The sequence below is a fragment of the Armigeres subalbatus genome, chromosome 1 (genome assembly GCF_024139115.2).
Source record: "Armigeres subalbatus isolate Guangzhou_Male chromosome 1, GZ_Asu_2, whole genome shotgun sequence".
NCBI lineage: Eukaryota > Metazoa > Arthropoda > Insecta > Diptera > Culicidae > Armigeres > Armigeres subalbatus.
Window position 1 is genome coordinate 52,046,359 of NC_085139.1, and position 18,484 is coordinate 52,064,842.

An 18,484-nucleotide genomic window follows, 5' to 3' on the forward strand; every position below is an offset into this window, starting at 1 on the left:
TCCATGAACAAAGCTTTGATGAGAAAATTCATATATATTGATAATTCATGTTATCCGATTGAAGCGATTTGGAAAGGAAAAGTAGGATTGCCAACTTCATATTGTTAACATTTTGTGGATAAAGGGCGCGCTCTTCCTCATCTATTGAGTCATCTGAGAAATGAGAATTTGGTTTTATTATCGTTTGAACAAACTTTCTTTTTGAAGGAGATTTTCGTTTCTCCCGTGAATTTCGCATAAGCGTTGCCTATAAAACCCACCCATTTTGGACTTTCATACAGGAGTTAGATACAATTCAATCAATGATCTAAACAAACAAGAGACAAACAAATCGTTTGTCCTATATGACCAGACGGATGCCTTGCTACAGCAGATGGTTATGTAGTATCATCATCATCTGAAAATTTCGCCGACAAACATGAAGATTCCTCAATCTGTGTATTGGTGATGAAAGTAATTCACTTTGAGCTAGTGTCCAATCTTACAACTATTAACTGTCTCTAGTGACATAGGTGACATCCATTTACTACTTGTTTCATGGGAGCTAATCATTAGCTTTCGGCATGAAAAGTAATATTCAACAATTAACACTTTGGATTTGGAGGAATCTGGGAAGTTGGGTATTTAAAGTCCATGGAATATCACATGAAAAGAGTCATTTTTCAGTATACGCGAGCGCATTTTTTAGGAACAGGCGCAGACCCTCGTCAGAGAAAAAGCTGCAGCCAGATACCCGCAGGAGGAAATTCGGTATATGGATGGCTCTAAGGCCGAAGGCAAGGTCAGCGTGGAATTCGTTGCGGACGGCATCGATGAGGCTCACAGGCTCCCGGATAAGTGTTCGATTTTATCTGCCGCGGTAACACCAAAAACAAAGAACTAGAATAACAAAATTTTTATACTTATTTTGTCATCTTTTTCACGGGCCGAAGTGCAAACATACTAGAATAACATATTGGACCTTATTGATATCTAAATTAAAAATTAATATCTCGAACCAATAAAGACAAATCTCGATAATAAAGACAAAAAAAAAACATGAAACGAGTCGTCGGAGAAAATGACTACTTTTTTACTCAGACAGAAACAATTCTCAATTCTCGACATTGCTCACACCGTCACATTTCCTAATTAACAGCTGATCAGTGGCTCTAACAAAACCTTCACATGGAGAGGGAAAGGACTTAGCATGTCCAAGGTATGCATCAGCACTTCTGGAGAAGGTTGTAGTTTGGACATTTTTGCGAAATCTACCATGGCGTGATGCAACCATTCTACCATGCTACTAGGAATCGACGCATTGGATGAAAAGAGGATCACGATACAAGCAGCCCTTGTTACGATTTGTTGCAAAAAAAACCTAATAATTGACTAAGTCGAGGCCCGAATCTTCTGGCTGAATTGTGTATTTACGCTCCGGAATGATCACTACGATGCAAAATATCATGTACCTCGTTACAGTCATTATCGTCAGCGTGATCCAAAGAGGTTTACGGCTTTAGCAAAACATTTTTCTATTTGAAACCGTATGTCAATATTTGTATACTTTGAACGGACAAATATGGGATGTTTACGCCAATATAAGGAAGGCCTCTTCTGCCCCCTCAGACTTCATTAAGGAATAATGTCTTCACCATCACCTAACTCTTAAACGGTGCTTATCAATACAATCAACCCTGCTTTAAGGCCTAAACTGAGAATTTGTCACTACGGTAACGACCAACATTTGATGCTCAGTTTAAATAAGGAACTCTGGATATTCCCTTTGACGTGTTAGATTCAACGACGATCTTCCATTCCAGTCGTCGGAGTTCGTCTTCAAGGTATGCCAGTCTCTCATGCCAGTAAGTATAGTTAACATTTATCTATACCTTGCGACATGATACAAATGGCGATTCTCCATGCCTCTCCTCCTGTTGAGGGATATGATCACGCGCCACCTGGTCTGAGAAGCTTCGAGGACGAATCCACATACATGGAGTCGCCTTGTAGCAAGCTTTCGAATCGGCTAATCTGGTTCCACTTAATAATGGTTCATTCACCTTCTTCAATCGGCCAGAAATGTAACCGCCGTTTGTCGATCTATTGTCCCTGATTTGAAATGGAAAGTGTCTTCCGATTTATTTGCGAATACTAATATTGGCGACCGCTCACTCCTAGCAGCGCACATGTTCCATACAGGCTACTAACACCTTAATAAAGAATATAACAAAAATACAGGCTACTACAACTCATACTTCACCATATTTGATCACAATCAAGTTGTTGCAACCATTTTTGTCTAACTTGGGCTGCCTCCCCACTGAAATTAAACGCCTCGGGTGGTTGAAGTGAAAATAAACGCCCCCCGTTCCCTAAGAGGCTTCCTCCCGGCCACCCGAGAAAGATAAGTACATTGCACGAAAAGCGAAAAACATTACGAATGCCGCTCGGTAATCCAAGAAGCCAAGAGAAATCAATGGGAGAACTTTTTCGACTCCATAAATCCGTCCTAATCAACTGCCGAACTCTGGGGGAAATCCTCCGGAGGTTACCAATGCTCAGGGAATATTTTTCATCCTTAGTGTCGTCGGCTATCCAGATCGGATCATCAACGCATGAAGACTTTCGACTCCCACCGGACTTTTTTTCCTACTCGGATTTGCCACTGCGGCCAGTTGTTAGATCTACACACTTAAAATTTTCCACCGATCTCGGCTGTGCAAATCTCGGTTAAAGTTCATTAGCTGGAATATCGGCTGAATGAACGTATGATTACGGTGGCTCCTTCGAGTGCCGCAGTAAACAAATTGCTTTTTCAGCTGAGATATCAGCAAAAAGCCAAGAACCGAGCGCTCGGCTGTGCGGATCTCGGCAAAAGAATCAAAAAATGCCGAGATGAACTAAGTGTGTATTGTAGCATTACTCGTATCCTTAGTGTATAAGTGCTTGTCGAATTACTCCAGTGCTATTGAAAAGCAATGCAGTATCAGTTTCGATACAGATTTTGTTTTGTATTTCTCATAAGCTTCAGAAGAAATAAAGTATTATGACAAGGTCCCGCTTTTTATACCCTTCGCTGAAAGTTATTTCATTAAAGACGTGTACCTTATCAATCATAATTTACTCCTGTTATGAGAAAACGAAAACAGTAAAACTGTTATTTGGCCATGCATCGCAGTCCTAGTCATATCCGTGTCTTGCTTCTAGAATATCACCAGTAAAGCACCAACCCCGCGGTTTAGCTCTATCTACAAAACCATTTCAATCTAGAGAATTTGATGAGTAACAAGAATTACCGTGTATTCTTCGAACTACCAATGCTTACCAGTTCATGAAAAGCTAGTACGTCTTTAAACCCCTAATTCATTTTTTTTCAGCATTCAGTTCAGAATTTGAGCCTTTCAACCATCTTCTGGTATAGAGGACTAAATACGATGAATCCCTGATCAACCACAACTTATTTCCCTAGTTCGAAAAATCGATTAGGCTAGGGCTTGGTTTGGTAGATCTTACACCACCGTAAAACACTACGCAAAAATGATCTACCAGCTTTACGGAACTTACAGAATTGCATGATCAATCACCCCTTCACTACAGCTGAAATGTCTTTCACCCTCTCTAGGAACAGAGGGAAGTCATCAAGCCCAGATGAAATCGGGTACCCTATAAACAGCACCGTCCCCTCTCTGCCAAAATCCTGTTCCACGATTCCCAAGTAGCACACGCAACATCTTCCAAAAAGCACCTTGTTTCTATTCAGTTTCATTAAAGGCATTTGAAAACATCAAAGCACGAAAAAGTTTCATCAATGTTTCATTAACATTGCAAATCAGTACGTGTTTGACATTTGGAAGCAAACAACCAAAGAATACTGCACTTTATGTTGCAAACACGAAACAAAATCATCAAGTTGCATATTTTTACCATGTAAGTTCAATGCGTCTTTCGAAATTTATTTGTTTGTTACCAGGATTTTTTTTACACAGTCGTGTACGCTTCTGAGCAGCTCCAGTTCCACCCGCCGATTCTGATTGTGCCGAGGCAAGCATACAACCACCGCCATTTCTATGCAGGCAGCCATCTGCCACAAAGTTGGTTTATTCGCCACTTACACCTCCGAAAATTACAGGAGGCCTCTCCTTATCCGAGGGGACTGGATGCTGCGCACGATAACCAGGGTCGATCTCTCCCCAGTTGTTTGGGTCCACTGGTTTGAAGCGAGGAGTTGCCGGTCCCGAGATCACGATATTAGACAGTACTCCTACTATCTGCAGCATTTTTCGCTCTGAATCCGTTGCGGATTTCGTCGTCCATAGAAACCCGTCAAAGAAACTACTTTTAGTCCTCACAGACTCAACCAGAGTCATATCCGCGCTGCAGAACGAGCAGCACCCCTGGATCCAGAGCATCCTCGCTCACAAGCGCCGGAGTACAACGTTTGCCTGGCTCCAAGGACACTGCTGAGCTCCTGAGTCCTGGCAACACCACCGCTGACCACCCCACTGACTGGTGCTGGTCAACTACGGAAAATTATAAAGGAAGTATAGAGACATGGGAAGAACTACCCAACTTGAGGGATCAGCAGGTTTTTTACGACTGCGGACTGGCCTTACTCGACTCTCACACAATTTTGGTGAGAGGCCTTTTCGAAACACGAGTGATCCTCAATACTGCCGAATATTTCCCATATCTCTGCCCCAAATATCAAGTCCCGAGAGAAGCATACGAGATTGGGATGCGATGAGATGCACTCGCAATTGATCTAGACAACCTTGCTTTTCTTATTTTTTTTTTTTGGGAGATTGCATCGCTTAGTCCCCTCAACCTGGGTCAAAAGATTAATTTCTTTCCCAAACTGCAAATTTCATCAAGACCAGCAACTGGTTCAGGAGGTTCGTCTTTCTATTCTCACTAAGCATTTTAAAACCATCCTTTCTTTTGATTTGCCGACCATTTTGTATAAAATAGAAATCCCCGAAAGTCGCCCTCAGAACATACAAAACGTTCCGCGACTGTTTTCAGTAAGCACTATGAATGGTCTAACAAGTCGGCTGTGTTGGGCTAGCACTCTTTATTATAATTAGAATTACTTTACTATCAAGTCATGTTGGCGCTCTGATAAGCGTCATCTTCCCGGAAACTATATGAACCAAGTTTTCCCTTGGCTCTTGCCCAAAAATGGATTTGATGCAGTTAATCCCAAGACAAAAAATGCCGATTTGTTCACCTCAGCCTTAACCTTAAACCAAGTTTGAGCATAAGGCTAAACTCCGCTTACGAACTAAGTGAAGGAGAAAAAAAACGTTCTTAGGCTAATAATATACGGAAGGATGAGAGGCGTGTAGAATGTTCAAATGTCCCGAAATGTTCGCACGAAGTTGAACGTCCATTCCGTCTGCTAGAGAACAACACGTTATTGGGATATCCGGAGGTTCCGAGAAAAGAGTAAAAGAGTAGCGCGAGACGGTGAAAGTTGTGAAGCTGAAGAGTGAAGTCGCTCATCCGAAGAAGATAGTTCCTGCGAGGAAGAAGAAAGTTCCAAGGATGAGGAAAGCAGAAGAGAGCCCGGAGAGTTTCAAAGATTTGAAGGAGAAAAGAAAATCACATAAAAAGAACGTAAAGGAATGAAAAAAGGTCAGCGAGCCAGACGTCAACAGCCGACGCGGACTCAATTATCTGCTGACCAGTTCCTGTCAAGGAAGTTGCCAACGTTTCCGGAAAACTACAGGAATGTCCGATGTATACTGTATTACTGTATATAAGCAGCAATGAGACTTCAACGAAGTCGTTGGAATTTGTTTATTAGATTTGTGGTTATAATGAATATTTTAAATTTTGACAAGGAATAACAACGAAAACGTACTACAAACAAAGAACAAACATCATCGTCTTGAACAGAGTCGTTGTCAAAAGGACTGGATCGAACTGTTAAAATCAAACAGGTAGAAGACTACATTAAAAGTATTGCACATATATTTATTAGGATCATGTTGTCCATATTCTACACTTCGTGCTCCATGATGAATCGTAGGACATCGTAGTGTCCTCTTCGGAGCGTAGATGTTGATGTCGGCGAGAATCATCGTTGCATCAATTTCTCCTTTCAGCAATTTTGCAACGAATACTGCTTGCGCGATTGAAAGTCGTCGTTCGAGAGTTTCTAATCCGAGAAGTTGACAGCGTTCCCCGTAAGGTGGCAAATTGCCAGGGTCGTTCCACGGAAGAAAGCGAAGGGCATACCGAACGCATTTTTTTTGTATTGCTTCAATTTTGGTAATCCAATTAGCGTGGAAAGAACACCAGGCTACAACACTTGACTGCAGAATGGATCGTACTAGCGAGCAGTACATGAACCGCAGGCAGTGTGGATCTCGAAACTCTGCAGATATTTTAAAGATGAAGCCAAGTTGCTTTTATTGGCCTTAGAAATAGCTTCGCAATAATGAGCTAGGAATGTGAGCTGCAGGTGCTGCCCTTCGATAATCTACCGTATCATCCACATCGGCAGCTATCGCAAGAGGGCGCCATTCAATACTGGATATTGCCTCGCAAAGTGACGTGTAATCTGCGTGACAGAAGTTCAAACTTTGCGTGTCAGCGACATCTTCGAATTCGCATGGTAGTAATACTGGGAGGCTTACTTCGAGAGCTGGATGTTGCAAGTCCAAATCGATCAGTGGGTCCACAGCATTACGAACCATGCTTCCTTCCCCAACGATGCCATTACCTTAAACGAAATCCAAGATTCGTCCATTCCGGTGGAATGACTGCGGTATGGAAGGAAGTGCAAGGTGGTGACACTCTGAGGACGCTTTCTAGCTTCCTATCACGAATAGTGAAGGATGCAAGCAAAATGGGTACCCGATTTGGAGATTTCGGTAAGAAGAAAGTAAATCCGAGAAGCAAAGCCTGTAAAGGGTATATACACGCGCAAGACGCGGAGGAGGATCTGTGCCAACTGAGTCTCAAGCTGCAAACCATAGTTTGTGATGCAACATCAATGGGTGTAAAGAGCGCCACAGCCCACTTCTTCATTCACCGAGGTCGGTCGTTTGATCGAATGGTAACCTTCCCGCTGTCCAACCGAAGCCATCCAATTCGTAATTTTCCACATGATGCCTGCCAAATTATACTGCGGAAAATACTCGGTGAACTCTTCCGCGTTTCTAGACAATGAATCTTCGTATACACTGGTGGAGATAACGCTGGTCAACCGGCTGAGAATTCGTGGTATGACGTAGCCGCTACGAGTGTCGCGGACCGCCGAAGTCTCACTAGTCGAGAAGAATTCACAGTTTGTGAAACTGTTCATCCCCGCAAGAAGATTTGCGCAACATTTTCTCATCCAGATGGCGGACGACATTTTGAAGCTTCTACAGCAATTAGCAACAGTAACAACAGTACCTGAAGTAGTGAAACAGTACAGCCACCTTCGAATTCTGCCGGTTTCAAATAATCCGATTCAAATCAACCGGCTCCGGAGATCTTGATTGGATTGAAAGACATCCACCTTAACACTTAAATCGAGTCGTGAATCGAGCGGCCAGAAAAGCCGACAGCTGCTGTATAAAAACGACGATTCCAAACTCCCTGACATCTATCCCATCATCATCAAGCTGCTGATTTGCCTGAAGAATAGTTTAAAAAAAATCCGAACTGTACGCCATGATTGACTGCCACCTACCTAGAGCAGAAATGAGAGGAGTACCATTGAACTCGAAGCTGGTAAACAGACCGGATATGCGCTGACTATCTTCCCAGTGATGATTGGCAAGTTTCGAGAACGATAAGTCGGATTCGGTGCGGACATAACGGAGATGTAGATATAGGCTACGGATCCGAGAAGAAGATAAGCGTAAGCAGCGATTCCGACTACAGAGTCATCTATCAGCGAAACCTGAGGTTACACTTACGAAGAAGCGGTTTCGAGTTGCGCAACTGTGTCTTCAATTCAGAGACAGTGCATGGGTCCGGATCCGAACGGGTGCTAGCGATTGTATGGAGCCTGGCATGTGCCGAAGTTTAATTTTCAACCAAGCTGTACCAATGGATCCGGAGGCTCCCATAAGTAGAGGAAGCGCGTATCTTTCGATAATACTCCAGCAGTGGACGTTACCTGAATAACGAACAACAACATATGGACGTACTGTACCTATGACGTACAACCGTATTTGAAATGCTGAGGAATCGAATTGTTCGCTAAGAGCGTTGCTGCAACACATGTCCATCCCTCATTCAAATTTTCAAGCAGCACCAAGGAGCAAGATTTGTTAATTATAAGTTTCATTTCACGCATCGTTCCATGAAGTCCCACTCGAAAAATATGCTATCTTATATTTACTAGAGCTGCCGTTATTTCTGGGCATTGCAACTCGGTTTAAAACACAAGACAGAATTGGCAGAGCATAGAGACCACCTTAATATCAATGCGTCTAGCACTCATACATGAGTAGCGTCTGAAATCGAGTTGGTCCGCTTAATGATAGCGGCTCTTGTTATGTTCGTTGTTGTGTGGTCTGTTACAGACGAAGTATTTCTGACAGAAACTGGATAAGGATGAAGACTTCACCTTGGACTTCGCCATTTGCGGTCGCTGACAAACGTTACCATGGAATCAGCCTTCCATAATCCAAATTTTAATCAACTGACGTTTTCAAGTGTAGGGATTGAGACGGGTATTATAAAATAAATATAAACTGAACAAGAGGGCATATACATTGGACATGAGTGCCCAATGCGTGGGTGACAGATGAGCGGAGTTAGCCTTCAGTTTTGTGATGTATTTCGCGGGAAGAAGTAATGCTTCCGAGCTGCTGCGGATCGGGCAGCAGCTGGAGATGGCTGATTCGGATGAAGCCGTCTCCTCCGAACACGACATTGGCCAAGTCGGTTTGCTGTGACCGGTGTGACGCTCCCGATAGAATGAGCTCGGCCTTTCATGAAAGAGGAAGGTTAAAATCGCGTTTTTTTTGGTGAAAAGTGCGGTGTATTGGGATTCTCACGCCCAAACGTGATGGGAAGAAAAACTGGTGCATGCAGTTGGGGCGACCTCGAGGGCGACTACTCGAAGCTAGGGTTAAAATGAGTGAAAGAAAAAATTAGGTTGTGATTCGAAGGTAAACAAAATCGTGTTTACACAGGACGAAGCGAACATCAGTGTGTATGCGCCAAATGTCGCTCATCACAATAAAGTTTAGTACACCCAGGAAAAAATATGTTTATAAAAACAAAAGTGACATTCATTGAAAAATTAATTTGTTCGGATTCTATCACACTAAAAAAAAGTAAGAGAAAATGCGTTTTGTGACACTGAAAATTGTGAAAAAAAAAACTGAAAACAAAAATTCTATTTCACTCAAAGAAATGTGAAAGTTATTATACGATGTTTGTGAAACAGAATGATGCGAATTAAGGGAATAAATTTTTCAATCAAATTATTTTTAGAGAAGGTGTCTGATATGGTAAACAATCATTCCCCCGAGAGGGTGTTAGTTCGGTGTTAGAAAAAGTAAACAAAGAGAAGAAAAAAAGAAAGCAAAGAGTTGCGTAGAATGTTGTTAATGATTGTTTTCTGATTTTGATGCAAGATTGATGTTCTAGAGCCTGGTAAGTTCTATCCATGACTGCATTCCGAGATCAGTGTTTGTCTTGAGTTCGGTGTTAGAAAATGTAAACAAAGAGTAGAAAAAAAGAAAGCAAAGAGTTGCGTAGAATGTTGCTAATGATTGTTTTCTGGTTTTGATGCAAGATTGATGTTCTAGAGCCTGGTAAGTTCTATCCATGACTGCATTCCGAGATCAGTGTTTGTCTTGAGTACAGTTCTAGAAAATGTAAACAAAGAGTAGGAAAAAGTAAGCAAAGAGTTGCGTAGAATGTTGTTAATGATAGTTTTCTGGTTTTGATGCAAGATTGATGTTCTAGAGCCTGGTAAGTTCTATCCATGACTACATTCCGAGATCAGTGTTTGTCTTGAGTTCGGTGTTAGAAAATGTAAACAAAGAGTAGGAAAAAGAAAGCAAAGAGTTGCGTAGAATGTTGCTAATGATTGTTTTCTGGTTTTGATGCAAGATTGATGTTCTAGAGCCTGGTAAGTTCTATCCATGACTGCATTCCGAGATCAGTGTTTGTCTTGAGTACAGTTCTAGAAAATGTAAACAAAGAGTAGGAAAAAGTAAGCAAAGAGTTGCGTAGAATGTTGTTAATGATAGTTTTCTGGTTTTGATGCAAGATTGATGTTCTAGAGCCTGGTAAGTTCTATCCATGACTACATTCCGAGATCAGTGTTTGTCTTGAGTTCGGTGTTAGAAAATGTAAACAAAGAGTAGGAAAAAGAAAGCAAAGAGTTGCGTAGAATGTTGCTAATGATTGTTTTCTGGTTTTGATGCAAGATTGATGTTCTAGAGCCTGGTAAGTTCTATCCATGACTGCATTCCGAGATCAGTGTTTGTCTTGAGTACAGTTCTAGAAAATGTAAACAAAGATTAGGAAAAAGTAAGCAAAGAGTTGCGTAGAATGTTGTTAATGATTGTTTTCTGGTTTTGATGCAAGATTGATGTTCTAGAGCCTGGTAAGTTCTATCCATGACTGCATTCCGAGATCAGTGTTTGTCTTGAGTTTGGTGTTAGAAAATGTAAACAAAGAGTAGGAAAAAGTAAGCAAAGAGTTGCGTAGAATGTTGTTAATGATTGTTTTCTGGTTTTGATACAAGATTGACACACCACTTAATACTGAAGCAATGTACAACTGTCATCCTTTTATTTCAGCTTTGCTGCGTCGCCGCGTCTTGAATTATTAAAAATGACAGATCTGCGTACCTTCCGTACTGAAAGGTGTGCCCTCGAAAACGCAAGTGAATTAGTTTCGGGTTCCGGGAAGCTTGGCCAAAACCATTTCGTTCAAGGTGTCAGAACGATCAACATGGAACATGCCGATTCATAAATAAGCGAAGGTGTAGCACTGCGGGGCCGTTACCAGTGGTCGCAATTGGTAGCGAACAAACTGTGGAGACCTTGAGTTCTCAAATATTTGCCATCGACGGATGAAGTGACAGAAGGAATGTAACTACGATCACCTGGTGATTTAGTGTATATCACGGATTATGCGATGCGGGTTCAAGGCACCGTAACGGAGGTTCATCCAGGAGTGGACTGCGGAATTCGGCAAACGAGGTGAACACAATCAAGGGTAAGTTTAGAAGGCCGGTGACGAAGCCACCCTGCCGGCAACGTTCCGTGACGTTTGATCATCGATGGGTCAAATTTACTCCTTGATAAATTCTGGAAGTTCAGCATGCAGATTAATTAATCATAAATCACCGTATTGAATAAAAAGAACTGAACTGTGGCAGATGATTGTTGAGCATGGTTTTCGGACAAGACTGATACGTACGGTTGATGGCTCAAAATCAAGTACAAGATCAACAACGTTTGTGGCTTTAGATGGATTGAAGCAGAGATGCGCTTTCAAATTTACTATAAAGGTGCGATTAGGAGAGCTGGCGTGTAGATTTTTTTTAAATCTTTAATGTTTTTTAATCTACAGATTACTGGCGTGTAGAGAAAAGGCGCTATTCTCACCAATTGCTTTATTTATTGTTATATTACATTGAAATTTCGACAATTCAGTAGCGAATTTGTATCTGGCAGATCTAGAAAGCTTCGTTGCTAAACATGTCTCTACTGATGCAATGTGAAAAATCGTATTCAAATCACAATCGTGCGTTATTAAGTGCATTGCCGGAATGGGAAGAAGGCATTTTTGTAGTTAACGAGGCAACGAATTTCGAGCAATTCGGGCATCAGGAATATAATAACTGGGAGCTTTAAACCAGTTACTATGTATATCTTTTTTTTTGTGTAGTTCATTTTTCTTTTACAACTTTTATGTTGAATCATGTATTTGCGGCATATTAAATAGTTATAGTATTTCAGATCATTTGAACTGAATTGTTTGCCTGTCGAATGAAACAATCAAGAAAACAAACTCAACAATTAAGCACTCATCATAAACTGCTTCATAGAGCAATCTATCTATGTAAATCTGAAACCCAGAACAAAGCTCTACGGAAATTGCAATGCACATCCGTACTATCGTAAGATTGACACCAGATAACAATGTCGATTTATGTATTTCGGATTGCTCGCCCAGTTTCTGTGCCCACATATTTTCCCGGCAGAGGCAGACGTTGGTTGGTCCCGTTTGTGCAATCAAAATGGCGTTGCGTTGTGTGCCATACTTACACCACAGTGCTGGAAAACGCTGAGCACGAAACGTCTTTTCCATCCTTCTTGCTGTTGTGCTGTGCATCATCATCGCATTGCAATTGCATTGCACTGGTCGATACCAACAAAGTCAGCGATGGTGCGAATCGCATTACTTGCATTTCAAAGGGTTGTTTTCCGATTTTCCTTCTTGGCAGGAATATTCATCACGCGCGCCGGGCTGGCTGCAAACTGCAGCATCCGCCTCAGAAATAAGCTGCATTTTCCAGTTTGCGGTGAAAATCGAGTACGATGTCGATGCGGTTTTCTGGCGGGGTGCAGCAGTACACGCCAAACAGAGAAAAAGGAAGAGTGTGACGAAGTCGGTGGGATGCTCAGCGGAATGGAGACGCACCAGAATTACGTAAGAGATTGTGTTAACAAGATGTTTGCTTTCTGCTGTAACCTGGGTGTGGTATTACCGGATTGGAAGCCGCAGTTTTGTGGCCTCATGGTGAAAAGGGGGACGTGTTCGGTTTGATGAATTAGCAAAGTATTGTTTCAGATTTCATTGCAAGTATGTTCCAGTTAGACCAAACGCATTTGTGGTGTTTGACATGTGGTTTGAATTACGTTGTTCGGTAAAGCAATCTGGAGAAGGCTATTTTATTGATTGCCGTACGTCATCAGCAACAACAATTCATTATAGATCAACAATTACAATACAGAAATTAAAAAAAGGACCATTTTAACCAACAAAATGGATTGACTTATTCTTTAAGGTTTTAAATAAAAAAGTAAGAAATAAGTAAGATATAACTAGAAGAAAAAATTATTATTTGTCTGATTTTTTTATAATAAACCATCTATTTAATTTTACAGCCTCATAATAAGCAGCTCAATAAAGCAAATGCCGATTTAAGAACAAGAATCACCAAGCTTCAAAATTTTCATCAATCATTAAGCGGATACGGTAGTGCTCAATCCTGTATGGTTATTGCCAGAAACCAGATCTCTGGTTAAAAGCAAGCGGACATTATTTAAAAAAACTCAAAGGTGCAGCCCAATCGGGTTGTACGCAAATGTGACGTTGAACTACGTAGCTGTATGTAATGTACAGGTTTTCGACTTTTCTGTTCGATGACACCAAAGCAAGCGTGTTTCAAGCCCCGGGTGAATCTGTTTTCGCTGTTTATCCTGCTCTCCTGAGATTGAGTGAGATTTTAGACTAACATTTAAAAAGGATGATAAAAATATGTTTTTCAAATAAACGAGGATGAATAACACTCTCAAGCGATCACATATCCAAATTATCAATTAATAAAAACTCGCTAGAGAGTAAGAATCGTTCGATAATTGTATCTTGATTCGAAGCATTATTGGTGAATGCTACTTTTGAACTTCTTTCCCTACATAACACCAAAACACAATGCCAAACATTCGATTGAGCTGAATTGTTTACATTAAATTGGTATTAGATTAGTTTGGTTTACATTAAAATAATAATTTTGTGTTGCAAGATTTGAAAAGTTATCGCCGATAACAACTCGCCTATTTTTCACACCTGCGAAGTTATCAAATGATAATTCCAAAAATCTGGCTGATAGTGTACCGCTGCGTTGCCTTGGCCGCTGCTTGACAGTTTGAGAGTTTATTGATAATAATTATCAATCCTTCACGTGAGGAGTCGGAATTTGCATTTACTCCAGCAGACACCTAGAGCCGAAGAAAGATTACCAGAACGCATTTACTGCAGCAGCGAAAAAGATTCCGAGCCTCTCTACTGGCATCAATAGACGTAAGCGAGCAGCTGTCGTCAAACGCCCCCATGCTTTACAGAGAAAACGCGCCTGTAAGTTAGCACAAACGAGTTAAAAGTCCTGTAAGTTGCATTAATTTGACGTCTATGCCGGCTTTAGGTTCTCAGTTAGCCTTGAGAACAAAGGCGCAGAATCCGGAGATGGCGAGATCGATTCTCGATCCGATCTAGAATGTTTCGGGTGGAAAACATTCTCACACCCTGGGCATAGTGTATCCATTGTATTTACCACACAAGATACATACTATTGCAATGGCGGGCAAGGAAAGCTTTTAATCAATAACTAAAGAAATACTAATAGATTACTAAGTTGAAAAGCAGGCCAAGTTCCAGTTGGAATGTAGTGCTATGGAAGAAGAAGCTTGCGATTGACTGATTCACCGAAACCAATTCCTAAACTGTTAGCAAATTTCAATACTAAATATTATCATACGTATATATTGTAATACACTGGAGTCATTTTTTATGCGGATGATATGGGCCACGTGAATTAAAACAAAGTTAAACCCCGCGTAAATTCCAAAGTATGTCTGAATGAACCGCAGAAATCCCGAAATTCGAGTGAAAAATAATCGCATAAAAAGCGAGTCGTGTAAAAACAACCGCGTAAAAAACGACTTCAGTGTACCTTGGGAATGAAGCGTTGACTCTTCCTTGATCGAATGGTCCAAGAAAATTGAAAATCCATCGAGAAATGGCTGAGATATTAACGATCAAAGTCTATCATATTTTCGTGACGTTTTTCGATTTTTTGCAATTTTAAAGTGTACCCCAATATAGAAAAGACAGACGTAGTTCTACGTCAAAAGAATACATATGTCCGAGCATCATTGTTAGATGTTAGTTGCTGCATAATTATTGAATTACAACTTTTATGTTCAGCTTATTTTGTCTCATACATTAAAAGCATTGAATCGTCCTGAAAGGCAGACAAATCAAATTTAGGCAAATGTTTTTGATCAATATGTTTTATTACTTTTTTCTGATAGCAGCGTTTACCATTTCGAAATGAATTTCCGCTCAAACGTCAATCTAATTTTCTCTTCGATCAATCTAATGCCATTTGATCAATTATCATCGATTCTTTCGCTTACTCATACGATCCAATTTCCCACGAAAAACATTTCACTTATAATATAATGCTCATTCCCAACATTTTTCCCAATTTCCTCTGGGATCATTTCAAGTAATGGAATTTACTTCCAATCATCGCAGGAAAACAAAAACCCCTACTTGGAAACCGCCCCCACAAAAAAACAGTAGATGACTGAAACACTTACCTGTGAAAATACATCGACGCTTCGAATTCCCGAAATGGTTCTCCCTGCAGGAATGTTTTCACCGCTGTCACCGACGCCTCGAACAGCTCCTTGCTACCGTCTGCAGCAGATGGGTGGGAAAACCAAAAGAAAGAAAAAAAAAAGCAAATTGCACAATAAATTAGTAACACAGTTTCCGATTTTTCCACATCCGCGCTTTCGCATCGCTTTTCAACGTACTCAACAGTTTACTCCGGACCTGCGCCACGATGTCGTCGTTCAGAATGTCCAGCACAAACTCATCGTTATCGTCGTCGTCCGAGCTGGAGCACTTCTTGATGGCCGAGCTGGAGTTGTTGGCGTTTGCCGTGCCTTTGCTGCCGACCACCACCGCGCCGGAAGAATTGTTCAACGAGTTCGACCCGGCCAGGCTCTTCTTCTCCGCCGCCGGGTCGTCGTGATTGCTGAGCTTTTTGGTGTCGCCACCGATTCCGCTGTCGTCGTCGCACTTCCCATCGTCGCCGTCGTCCCGTCCTCCACCTCCGCTGTCCTCCGTGACGTGACCGTCCGCGCAGAGGCCCAGATACCGCTTGGCCACATTGTATGCCAGCTTCACGCGGTTCTCATCGGCAGCGATTTCGTACCTGCAGAATGGGGGAGGAAAAGCTTTATTGGTAACGCATTCGGAAATGGGTGCGCGCACGCACAAACACACAATGGAAGACCTGGATGATTATGCCTGCTATATGGATACGTCAGAAGATGAAAAAATGAGGATGGAAAATTCATTGAAATAATTACAGTCTCGCTCGGGTGGTCTTGACTCGATTACATAATCATATCAAGGAACTGGGGTCAAAGCAGAGAAGAATTTCACTGCCCGGGTAAGGAACAAACTAAAGCTTCTTGGCAGCTAAAAATTAATCGAACTAATTTGCATATTCTAAGATAATTCACCAGATATACGACAAATTCAGATTATATTTGTATTCAGTATCGGATTTCAAACACAATAATCATCCATTCACATATTTAATAAATGAAATTTAAAATTTCATTTTTGTACTAAAAGAACAGAGGAAAGAACGCATTTGACAGGATTTCAAGTATTTCAAGTGGACATGCAACTATGCTTCTTTTTTCATTATTTTTTTTTTTTGAAGCTACCGACTCGGACGGTTCTCCACTTCTTTGATAAAATGCGATCCTTTTTAACGTTTTCCACTTTTTCTTATTGATTTATATTATATCGGTTTGGTAAAATTAAAAACTAATTACCATAAAAACCATCTAGGAATTATTTGAGGTATTTCTGTAGAGCCTCGAATATTCCGCAGAATTCTTTGAGAATTTGCCCAGGAGTTCCTTCGGAAAGTCCCCAAAAATTCCTTTTGAAACCCTCTAAAACTTTTTTCGGACATACCTCCATGACCAGCCATTTCGTTACGGTCAGTTGGGAAAGAAGAGGAATGTTACTGTGTATTATTGTTGCTACATGAGACCGAGAATACCTCTACATCCCCACAATACCACGTCAAGGATGTTTTGTTAATTATGTAGGGTAGATAAACTAAAACATAGACGAAGGATTCACCCAGGAAAGTGATAGGGTTACTGCTCCTGGACTTCATCTCATAGCTCCGATATTGGTCCTACGAAAAACAAAGCAACGAAAAGGTATTTGATTTGCTCATTATTTTTGTGATTTTTTCAGCAGTGAGCATGCATGTTAGCAAAAAGAAGGAACGAAATTGGTGCCGTATTTCTTTGTTTCGCGATGAGATGAATATATGTACAGTGAGATTGAAAACGGAACAGTTCCCCTATACAGTGAACTCTCCCTTACTCGATATTGAAGGGATCATCGAGTTAGGGAGGTATCGAGATAAAGAACACTTTATATTTTTCTTCCAAAATATCAAACACTTTTCATACCATGTAGAAATATGGTTTATGACTATTTGACAGCATGCTATTTGGCCGTATGCCGTTTGGCCAAATAGTTAAAATTAATAATGAATAGTGATAATTGAGAAGTGAGAAATGAAATGTTTTGAATCAGTACTTCTTACTTCTCACTTTTTACCTTTCACTTTACACTCAAGCACTTCCACAGTTATTTCCATGCGAGGTTTCTAAGCTAGGTTACCATTTATGCATCCGTATATCATGAGGCTAACACGATGATACTTTTATGCCCAGGGAAGTCGAGACAATTTTCAATCCGAAAACTGCCTAGACCGGCACCGGGACTCAAACCCAGCCACCCTCAGCATGGTATTGCTTTATAGCCGCGCGTCTTATCGCACGGCTGAGGAGGGCCCTCGAAGCACTTACTTCACAAATTTTTCACTTTTATTTCCTCAAGGAAAGCAGGAAGGATTGAGAAGAAATGGTTAGAAGGAATAAAGATAAAGTTAAAAAAAATCCTATATTCACCTCACTTTTAACTTCTCACTACTTGGTTCTCTTAATTCTCAGTTCTCACTCCACTCTTCTCACTTTTCACTTCTTATACCTTACTACTCACTTTGTTCTTTTCATTTCTCACCATTCACTTCGCACTTCTCGCTCCTCACTTCTCTTTTCTCACTTCTCTCTTCTCACTTTTCACTTCTCACTTCGCATTTCTCACTTCGAAATTTTCACTTCTCACTTTTCGCTTCTCACTTCTTACTTCGCACTCTTCTATTCTCATTTTTTACTCACCTCTCACTTCTCAAACTTTTCACTTCTAACTTCTGAGCTCTTACTTTTCACTTCTCGATTCTTTCTTCTCACTTCTCGCTTTTCCCTTTTTACTTTTCTTTTCTCACTTTTCATTTTTCACAATTCTCACTTCGAATTTGTCATTTCTCATTTCTTATTTTTAACTTCTTACTTCTACCATCTGACTTCTTACTTTTCATTACTCATTTTTCACTATCACTTTCCACTTTTCACTTCTCGCTCCTCAATCCACAGTTCTCACTTCTCAAATTTCTCACTTCTCACTTTTCACTTCTCAATTCTTACTTCTCACTTTTTACCCGACATCGTGTATATTGTGCATTAGAACTGATTCTGACAACATCGAGTGAGCGAGGTGAAAATCCTTTAGGAATTTACTTCGACTTAGAGAATATCGAGTAAGGGAGGTATCGACTTCCGGAGGAGTTCCTGAAGGAATTTCCGCATGAGTTCCTGGAGGAGCTCCCGGAGGAGTTCCTGGAGCAACTTTTGGA

At 40.9% G+C, this 18,484-nt stretch overlaps 1 protein-coding gene across 3 annotated transcripts in view; it reads right to left on the reverse strand.

Annotated features, from left to right (window-relative positions):
- Positions 1 to 18,484, reverse strand: part of LOC134225416 (G protein-coupled receptor kinase 2) — a 419,868-nt gene that overhangs the window by 133,890 nt on the left and 267,494 nt on the right. For all 3 annotated transcript variants that reach the window (XM_062705498.1, XM_062705488.1, XM_062705479.1), the window contains exons 6-7: positions 15,501 to 15,904; positions 15,282 to 15,381 (exon numbers count right to left, since the gene is read on the reverse strand). In XM_062705498.1, coding sequence (XP_062561482.1) covers positions 15,282 to 15,381; positions 15,501 to 15,904 — 504 coding nt within the window. The remainder of the gene's footprint in view (positions 1 to 15,281; positions 15,382 to 15,500; positions 15,905 to 18,484) is intronic.